We start from the raw sequence: 11070 nt of genomic DNA, 5'->3' as shown, positions 1-11070 counted from the left end.
CTAGGTTTTTTGGATCCTTTGGATCTATGAAGCTTAAATATGAAAAAGTATCTATATCAATATCGGCGATACTGGGCCTGTATTTACTTGGTATCGGATCGGAATACCAAAATTCCCGGTATCGCCCACCTCTACTGGGCACATGACTGTACTGATAGAGGAGGGGGTCATGGGGGTGACAGGAAACACGACAAAAAACACTGACATGATCAGTCCTACGATTAAACAATCAAAATCAGCAAAGTATTAAAAGTGACATTTTTTTCTTATTTCAGACTAATCTCATTATAATCTGTTTTAACACTACTGACACAAGATAACAGCGTCCAAAATGGAGGCAGCCATCAATTCAACACTTGAACTAACACCGGCTAGCAAACTATCGTACGCGTGGTTCAGATGTACAGTTCAAATGGGATTTATCTGACTCACTGACTGATGCACTAAATGTAATAAAATGTTTATTTTTTATTTGGCATTTTCCCCTTGATGTGTTTTAGCCCAGTTAGGTTCAACAAACCGGTTCCAGGTGAGTCTGAGGTTAAACCTGTTTAATGCAGTCATCCGTGTCTGTGACGTCACGAGGGCTCCTCTGGGTGACTGATGTGTTTTATGTCTTTGTGATGTGAAGTTTTTCTCCGCAGCGGGTTTTTGTTTTGTTCTTTTTTTTTTTTTTTTTTTTTTTTAAGGACCAAACCCGAAGCAGATCGTCAAACAAGTTGATCAACTTCGAGCAGCAGCGGCAACGGCGAGCTGCGCTCTGATTGGTCCGTGGCGGTGGGCGGATTCACGCGCTGTGCAGAAGTTGCAGACTGTCGCGTCTGTTGAACCGGATCCAGAACCAGGAGACCCGATCCGAACCCGTCATCCAGCAGAGATGCCCTACATGCTGATCAGTACTCAGATCAGACTGGTTCGTATCTTCATCCTGTCACCGGGTTCATTTTATATTCAGATGTGCGGTAATCCGCGACCTTCAATCCATCACGGCGTCACGCACGCGCTAAAATAAAATAAAATAAAATAAAAACTGCCTTAAAAATGCGGTTGTTGTAGAAACGTTCAGTCTGGAAGAGAACTCCTCTGAACGTCGGATTATCTATTTCGAGTGTTTGTTAATCCAGATTATGATCAGGCAAGCACAGTAGGGGAGAGCGGGGATGGCTGTCACAGTTTTAACCCTTATTTGAAAATTTATAATTTAATGTGTGAACGTTTTGGAGACGCTCATTTTGTCATTAAAGTCACTTTGATGAAAGGATAAATACAGGAGTTGTACCTTTAAAAACAGGAAACACACTAGGGGAGAGTGAGGATGGTTGTCATGGGTTTCCTTCATTCATTTCAATATTCTGCAAATGTTTTAGTCAAAATTCTAACATCAATGGTCACATTTAGGTTGATGTGGATAGGTTTTGTAAGAACATTTTGTGCAGTAAACGTCAGTATCAGGCTGTATGTTTCAATCATTTAAATGCCAACATGTTTTAATAATTTGAATAAATGTTATGTTGTTTATGTTACTAACTGCATTCATAGATTTAAAAAGAGGCATGTGATCAGAGGGTTGACAGTTCAGTTCCCCGATTGGCCACACATACACACCATTAATATGAAATAAGTTTTTTTTTCTTTCATTAAAATTTATATAAAATCTTTCCCATAATTCCCTACTGCCCAGATCTGGGTATCTGTTATACATTAGGCTCTCACACCCCCCCCCCCCCCCCCTCAAAAACCACATCATTAGATTGTCATTTGTTCAAGCAACATGTAAAATTACCTGTGGATGGGCAGTAAGATTTTTCAAAGCAAAATTGTAAAAATATTTTTAAAGCACATCATAAATCCCACTGCTCACAATGGAGGCACTCAGGCCATGCAAACATTAGCTGGTTAGCATTTGGTTATGTGACAGTGCTTTTATGCCAATGCCACAATTGTATTATGTGATGCTAACACGTTTTCATGCTAGTATTAGTTTATTAGCATCTCATTATGCAATACTAGTAGGTTTTCATGCTGATGTTAGCCTGATAGTATTGCAAGAACATTATGAATCCTGTTTCATGCTAACATTGGCCTGTTATCTTATGTGGCACCTGTTAGCATTGTGTTATGTGATGCTAGTGAATTTTCATGCTAACATTAACCCTTTAGCATTGCATTATACACTATAAGACAAGTGAATGATTAGGTCCTCGGCCACCACAAGTATGTACACTCAACAAAAATATAAACGCAACACTTTTGGTTTTGCTCCCATTTTGTATGAGATGAACTCAAAGATCTAAAACTTTTTCCACATACACAATATCACCATTTCCCTCAAATATTGTTCACAAACCAGTCTAAATCTGTGATAGTGAGCACTTCTCCTTTGCTGAGATAATCCATCCCACCTCACAGGTGTGCCATATCAAGATGCTGATTAGACACCATGATTAGTGCACAGGTGTGCCTTAGACTGCCCACAATAAAGCCACTCTGAAAGGTGCAGTTTTGTTTTATTGGGGGGGATACCAGTCAGTATCTGGTGTGACCACCATTTGCCTTATGCAGTGCAACACATCTCCTTCGCATAGAGTTGATCAGGTTGTCAGTTGTGGCCTGTGGAATGTTGGTCCACTCCTCTTCAATGGCTGTGCGAAGTTGCTGGATATTGGCAGGAACTGGTACACGCTGTCGTATTCGCCGGTCCAGAGCATCCCAAACATGCTCAATGGGTGACATGTCCGGTGAGTATGCCAGCCATGCAAGAACTGGGACATTTTCAGCTTCCAAGAATTGTGTACAGATCCTTGCAACATGGGGCCGTGCATTATCCTGCTGCAACATGAGGTGATGTTCTTGGATGTATGGCACAACAATGGGCCTCAGGATATTGTCACGGTATCTCTGTGCATTCAAAATGCCATCAATAAAATGCACCTTTGTTCTTCGTCCATAACAGACGCCTGCCCATACCATAACCCCACCGCCACCATGGGCCACTCGATCCACAACATTGACATCAGAAAACCGCTCACCCACACGACGCCACACACGCTGTCTGCCATCTGCCCTGAACAGTGTGAACCGGGATTCATCCGTGAAGAGAACACCTCCCCAACGTGCCAAACACCAGCAAATGTGAGCATTTGCCCACTCAAGTCGGTTACAACGACGAACTGGAGTCAGGTTGAGACCCCGATGAGGACGACGAGCATGCAGATGAGCTTCCCTGAGATGGTTTCTGACAGTTTGTGCAGAAATTCTTTGGTTATGCAAACCGATTGTTTCAGCAGCTGTCTGAGTGGCTGGTCTCAGACGATCTTGGAGGTGAACATGCTGGATGTGGAGGTCCTGGGCTGGTGTGGTTACACGTGGTCTGCGGTTGTGAGGCTGGTTGGATGTACTGCCAAATTCTCTGAAACGCCTTTGGAGACGGCTTATGGTAGAGAAATGAACATTCAATACACGAGCAACAGCTCTGGTTGACATTCCTGCTGTCAGCATGCCAATTGCACGCTCCCTCAAATCTTGCGACATCTGTGGCATTGTGCTGTGTGATAAAACTGCACCTTTCAGAGTGGCCTTTTATTGTGGGCAGTCTAAGGCACACCTGTGCACTAATCATGGTGTCTAATCAGCATCTTGGTATGGCACACCTGTGAGGTGGGATGGATTATCTCAGCAAAGGAGAAGTGTTCACTATCACAGATTTAGACTGGTTTGTGAACAATATTTGAGGGAAATGGTGATATTGTGTATGTGGAAAAAGTTTTAGATCTTTGAGTTCATCTCATACAAAATGGGAGCAAAACCAAAAGTGTTGCATTTATATTTTTGTTGAGTGTATTTTTTAAGCACATCATAAAACCCGTTGCTCAGCTCATGCTAACATTAGGTGCGGTGTTGCATGTTAACGTCGCACCAGAATCCAAGCTAGCACCAAACCAATTATATATTATATAAAGACTGTAACTTTACTAAAATAATAACTGCTGCAACACAATGACAACATTTACCAACTATAACTGGATTAAATATCTATAATTTAAAAGGACCTTAAAACATAAAGAAACAGGTGTCATTAGTATTGTTTGCTTGATTTTCTATACTTAATTTTTTCGTAATAAACTTAATAAAATACTATTTTGGCTTGATTAGATTTATCTACGAGGGTTGTGCTGCTTTATACATGATACATAATTAAATAAATTAAATATTTAGAAACATCTTTTCTTGCAGTGTTGTTATTTCTAGGCTCCACCCCGTCCACCCCAGACCAGCGGGTTTTCTGGAAACCTGTTCAGTGTGAATAAATTGTCGCCCCCCAAAATCACAGCCCAGTGGGGGGGAGGGGATTAAACCCTTCAGGAATCATCAGTCTAAGTGAAGAATCAGCTGTATGACGAGTTACGTAATGCAGATTTATCAACACCTTTCAGGAGACCGGTCCAACAAACGTGGGGGACGAGTCTTCAGATCCAGTTATCATGAACTACTTGGGAGCAAGAAAAACCCACATGCTGGGAAACAACTTGTGAGTATGATGTTGTATAGTGACGGCCAAAGTGTGGGCCGCTGCCCCCTGGTGACTTGCTGATATACTGAGCATGGCTAAAGGTATCTTGACACTTGCACGAATATGATCCCCGCACTGGTACGCAATCTGGCATGCCAGAGAGTAAACTCGTAAACTGTGTGTGAACTGTGTGTGGCTGCGTGAAAGTGTGCAAAGAAAATTTTGAAATGTTCAAAATCTCTGGCACGCATTAATTTTGTGAACTAGACGTGAACATTGTGCAACCTATTCGAGAGTGTCACTGCGAGTCAGTGTGTCTCACTACCGCAGAGCAGCACATCTGAACGATTACCACAAGATGTTACATCCACAATAAACACAATTTTACAGACACATTACCAAACTCATAAGAAGGAATGACAATGCAACTGTTTTATAAAGCCATTACAATATAAATAACTACCTTTGAGATCATTCAAAATGCATTCTCCACCTCATGCAGCACATGAGAGAAGCTGTAGCTGTACAGTGGGGCCAAAAAGTATTTAGTCAGTCCCTGATTGTGCAAGTTCTCCTACTTAGAAAGATGAGAGGGGTCTGTAATTTTCATCATAGGTACACTTCAACTATGAGAGACAAAATGAGGAAAAAAAAAAATCCAGGAAATCACAGTGTAGGATTTTTAAAGAATTTATTTGTAAATTATGGTGGAAAATAAGTATTTGGTCAATAACAAATGTTCAACTCAATACTTTGTAACATAATCTTTGTTGGCAATGACAGAGGTCAAACGTTTCCTGTAGGTCTTCACCAGGTTTGCACACCCTGTAACTGGTATTTTGATCCATTCCTGCATGCAGATCTCCTCTAGAGCAGTGATGTTTTGGGGCTGTCGCTGGGCAACATGGACTTTCAACTCCCTCAACAAATTTTCTGTGGGGTTTAGGTCTGGAGACTGGCTTGGCCACTCCAGGACCTTGAAATGCTTTTTACAGAGCAACTCCTTTGTTGCCTGAGCAGTGTGTTTGGGATCATTGTCATGCTGGAAGACCCAGCCACGTTGCATCTTCAATGCTCTCACTGATAGAAGGAGGTTTTGGCTTAAAATATCATGATATATGGCCCCGTTCATTCTTCCCTTAACACAGATCAGTCGTCCTGTCCTCTTTGCAGAAGAACAGCCCCAAAGCATGATGTTTCCACCCCCATGCTTCACAGTAGATATGGTGTTCTTGGGATGCAACTCATCATTCTTCTTCCTCCAAACATGAGGAGTTGAGTTTTTACTAAAAAGTTCTATTTTGGTTTCATCTGACAACATGATATTCTCCCAGTCCTCTTCTGGATCATCCATATGCTCTCTGGCAAACTTCAGACGGCCTGAACATGTACTGTCTTAAGCAGGAGGACACGCCTGGCACTGCAGGATTTGAGTCCCTCTGCGTAGTGTGTAACCTTTGTTACTTTGGTCCCAGCTCTCTGCAGGTCATTCATCAGATTCCTCCGTGTAGTTCTGGGATTTTTGTTCACCATTGTCATGATCATTCTGACCCCACGGGATGATATCTTGCATGGAGCCCCAGATCGAGGGAGATTATCAATGGTCTTGTATGTCTTCCATTTTCTTACAATTTCTCCCACAGTTGATTTATTCACACCAACCTGCTTGACTATTGTAGATTCACTCTTCCCAGCCTGGTGCACATCTAGTTTTCTTCCTGGTGTCCTTCAACAGCTCTTTGGTCTTGGCCATGGTTGAGTTTGGAGACTGACTGTTTGAGGCTGTGGACAGGTGTCTTTTATACAGATAAGAGTTCCAACAGGTGCCATTAATACAGGTAACAGGTGGAGGACAGACAAGCATCTTAAAGTAGTTGTTACAGGTCTGTGAGAGCCAGAAATCTTGCTTATTTGTGGGTGACCAAATACTTTTCCACCAAAATTTACAAATAAATTCTTTAAAAATCCTACAATGTAATTTCCTGGATTTTTTTTTCTCATTTTGTCTCTTATAGTTGAAGTGTACCTATGATGAAAATTACAGACCTCTCTCATCTTTCTAAGTAGGAGAACTTGCACAATCAGGGGCTGAGTATACTATTTGTCCCCAATGGAGATAATTCCCCTATGGTTCCGGGAGTGATAAAAGATGGTTTCATCAGCCAAATTCCGAGAGAAAATACATCATCTGCTATGAAATAATTTTATATAACGCTGTGTTCAGCGGCACAAAGTGCAGCATGCAGTGAGAGAAAGCAGGTCTCATTGCCACGACAAACTGCGCGGCAGTGCAGGGGTTGAATTCTTGCAAGTGTCATGGTGCCTTAACTTTATGAAGCATATGAAAGCAGATTATCAATCATCTGTGAAATAAACGGGATGTGATCTTTTACCCTCGTAGAATGTATGTTAGCATGCTAATAATGAATGGATGTAGGTGGAGCTAAATGTGTCTAATTGCTGTTATGTATGCAGTCACATGCACACACAACATCATGTCTTTACATTCTTTGTGCGTGTCCAGTTTTTGTACAATAATTAGCTGGGGAAAAAAGTTTAGAATTTTTTTATTGTGAATTACATTTTTTTGTAAACAATTATGTAGAATTTATATTAACCTTTGGAGGCCTGAGCTTGAACAGGAAGTAGTTTTTGAAAAAATAACGTGCCAGTATTTAAACACAGGGTCATTTAAGATTAAAACATAATAATTAGATCATTACAATGAGTTGGAATACCAGCATCAGCCATAGGGGGGAGAGAGTGTGGACAGTACTCACAGGGCAAAATGGTCAGCTACGAGGAAGTGATGTCACACTGCCGCCCTACTGGCACTATTAAATGAGAATTCTGCTGTGAGTGATGACCTGGCGGTAATCTGCCCCCTGGTGGATGCTTGACTCCACACACACTACACAGATTGTAGTAACATTGCATTGTGTATTTTTTAAAAACGACTTCATAAAATGTGACATTTAGCTGTGCGCTGTGATCTTTGTTAGCTTTACAGCTACATTATTAAATGGTAGCGTCCTCAGCCCGCGTACAGCCAGCAAATGTACGACGGTCAGTTAGTGCTCTTGTAAGCAGGAGTAGCTTCAGGTCAAGGGTAAATGGGGTGGTTGGGGTTTTGTTGGGTGTGCCGAAGACACGCCCCTTAGGGAGGATCTAGGAGGCACCCCCCCCCCCAATTTTTTTTTTTAAATCTGTATTTTTTTTTCTGCATGAATAATTACTCTCTAGTCATATTTTTTAATACTCTTATTTTAAAAAGTTAAAATCAGCCCCCATCACCACCAAGCCACAGTCCAGCAAAGCAGAAATTAAAGGCCGACGTCATGTTTACTGATCTACACACACACACACACACATCGCCGTACATTTAACAGAATAAAATGAGGTGTGGAAGGAAACCAACAAGCACCAGAACCATGAACATGTTTGTTCCTCAAAAAGTTCACGTGAAGTCCACTTCCGGTGTTTGTGATCCTTCAGCTCAGAGTACAGTGTGGACGAACCGCCTCGCCTGGTGCTGGACAAACTGGAGAAGATCGGCTTCCGTGTGGTGTCCATGACAGGTGTGGGACAAACACTGGTGTGGTGCCTCCACAAGGAGATGGAGTGATGGGGTCTGGACCCAGCTACACACCTGCACTGTGGATCCAAACCCACCGAGCGTCACACGTTCTGACTTTGTAAGGAGACCGCCTGACTTTAATCTGCTTCCTGCCTGACCTTTGACCCAGCGAATCCCAAAAACAGAAAAGCAGCCAGACCTTAAATTTGACAGCACATCTGTCTGCATGAAGATCCAGATCCTGATCCAAGTGTGCAGTGTCTTAACCCTTGATGGTGCGGTTCAGGGACTCACTCACTCACCAGTTTTATGCACATTAATTTGTCCTCTTTGCATCCTCACACTGCGATGAACTAAATGTAGAACCCGCTTCACTGACTGAACTCTAACCTGGTTAATTGTGTCGTCATAATAGGTCCTGTATGGGTCTGAGGTCCAGGGTCTCTGTGCTTATCCCTGAAGTGTGAAGAGAATCACAGTCTACATCTCCAAGCAAGTCCGGTAGCCATTTACAGCTGGGTGGACTGGGACCGCGCAGGCGAAACGACGTGTCCGAGGCGACAGACAGGTAGGGTGACTGAGAATCGAACCCAGTGCTACAGGTTGGTCATCCAGCTGAGCTACAAATGCTGAATCCTCTACAAGTTCACCGGATTTTAATGTTTGTGGTTTTCTGTGCTTTGAAGATGGAGATGCACAAAATCTCAGCGTGTACCGTTTTTGATTTTTGCTGGTTCGGATGGAGAGCACCAACATTATACATCGCCGCGTTTTGACTGACAGGCGCCATATTGTTTCCAACCCGATTGGCTGCCTGTATATCGATGCTCAAACCCCATTCAGAACACTGGTTTTTCTTCACGCTGTTTGACATCTTGCTGGATCCTTCTTCACCGGTTAAGACTTGAGCACAAATGAGTTGTACATGGATGGAAACGTGCTAATGATTCCCAGGGCCCAGGTTCGACTGTGTACATGCCAACCAGTGGACTCCCCCCCCATAATGGTTCACATGCCACACCATGCGCTCAGGGCAGGGTTGGCGGTGAATGTGTTTCCTGTAATTGTATTTCCTCTGTTGTCATTTGGACACAGTTTGTGTGTTTCTGGGCTTTTTATTCCCATAAATAAAACCATGTGAGGTGGGATTTTGCAGGAGGAGCAGATGTCTCCCGCCGCACCACTTCCTCCTACAGCTGGACGCCTTGTACACAGACACGGCAAGGCTGGATGTCACAAAGCTGCTGATCAACAGCATGGCTGCAGGAGAAAATGCTGCCACCATTACGCCATTGTCCCCCCACCAGGACAGGAAGCTCAAAGTCTTACGATGGACCCATGTCCCTTATTACAAATCTTAGCGACACCACAACCGTCTGGCAGTAGACTCGGACCTAATGTGGGTCACAGAATCCTCGGTGTTGTTACGTAACGATGTTGCGAAACAGTTTAGAAGTGGAAAAGCAGTGACGGCGCACATACCTCGGCAACTGTTCCAACTGACAAAAGTCCGTTCCAAGTCTGGATTTCACTGTACCAGATCCAGATCTGACGGCTTTCATTAACATCAATGATTTTTGAGGAACTGATGCATTATGGGGAAAAAGCCCCATGTGGTCGTGTTAAAATAAAACAAAAGCTAGAATCTACCTCTGACTTATGGCGGCTTCTTCAACTTGATTAAAAATGATAATTCCAGCAAATTTGGCAGAGTCCAACCCTACTGAGGAGCTCAGCATGGAGACCGGGGTTTGATTCTTGGTCACGTTACCAGTTTGTGTCCAGTGGGTTCCGGTCTTGGCTGGTGATGGAACCTGTAATGGAATCGTTGACTGTGACTCACTTCCCCCGACAGATTCCAGGGATAAGCACCAGCATCAATGGACCACAGGGCTGGTTACCTTGGCCTTCTTGGCCAAGGTAACCAAGTTGAACTGGTTTTTAACTGCTCCAACTGTAGACATTTAAGATGCCTGAAGTAGGCTTCAAACCACTTTACATCAGACACTAGATCTTTGTGAAGTTTGTTGAAGGTTATAGTCCTCCAGGCAGAAGATGTCTATGTACAAATTTACAACACCTGGTCTACTTCTTGGTCTTCAAGATGTTTATGCTCTCATCCAAGTTATTTCTTCAGTTCTGACATAGTCTTCAAACCAAAGTGGTCACTTGGATGAAGTGAAATGTCTTGATGACCAACAATGTCATGTTTATGTAAAGTTGTAGATATCCAGAGTGGTTCTAAACAGTAACACAGCAGTGAAACTAGTTTAAACTGCTTTTACATGGGTTGGAAGACTCATCTTGCCCAAAACCATAGACTACCTTTAGATTTCTGTACATTGTGTAGAGCATGGATTTGAATTTTAATGCAAAGAATAAATCATAGAAGTGATGTACAGATTTACTGGAACATTGTTTTTAGCAGCAGCTCTGAGATCTTTTCAGCAGGACTAATAAGAACTAAAGTCGGTGAAGCTGCTAATGCATGAAACCAACCAGCGAATGGCTTCAACAGTACGTTCGCCTTTCATCATTTTTAACTATTAGAGAAAAAATTACTCATAACCATCCCAAAGACGTATCGTTATCTTTGGCTGCTTTCAGTGATGCCGGTATTTGGTTAGACTCTTTCTCTCCGATTGTTCTGTCTGAGTTATTCTCATTAGTTACTTCATCCAAACCATCAACATGTTTATTAGACCCCATTCCTACCAGGCTGCTCAAGGAAGCCCTACCATTATTTAATGCTTCGATCTTAAATATGATCAATCTATCTTTGTTAGTTGGCTATGTACCACAGGCTTTTAAGGTGGCAGTAATTAAACCATTACTTAAAAAGCCATCACTTGACCCAGCTATCTTAGCTAATTATAGGCCAATCTCCAACCTTCCTTTTCTCTCAAAAATTCTTGAAAGGGTAGTTGTAAAACAGCTAACTGATCATCTGCAGAGGAATGGTCTATTTGAAGAGTTTCAGTCA

General features: G+C 42.6%; 1 protein-coding gene across 1 annotated transcript; it reads left to right on the top strand.

Annotated features, from left to right (window-relative positions):
* Positions 1-699: 699 nt before the first annotated feature.
* gchfr (GTP cyclohydrolase I feedback regulator) lies at positions 700-9983 on the top strand. The gene is made up of 3 exons (XM_034195565.1): positions 700-913; positions 4434-4528; positions 8006-9983. The coding sequence occupies exons 1-3, from the start codon at positions 878-880 to the stop codon at positions 8133-8135; spliced, it is 261 nt and encodes an 86-aa protein (XP_034051456.1). The 5' UTR covers positions 700-877; the 3' UTR covers positions 8136-9983.
* Positions 9984-11070: the final 1087 nt, after the last annotated feature.

This window comes from Thalassophryne amazonica, chromosome 19 (assembly GCF_902500255.1).
Source record: "Thalassophryne amazonica chromosome 19, fThaAma1.1, whole genome shotgun sequence".
Taxonomy (NCBI): domain Eukaryota; kingdom Metazoa; phylum Chordata; class Actinopteri; order Batrachoidiformes; family Batrachoididae; genus Thalassophryne; species Thalassophryne amazonica.
The sequence above is the reverse complement of the archived record's forward strand: the minus strand, read 5'-3'. Positions and strand labels throughout refer to the sequence as shown.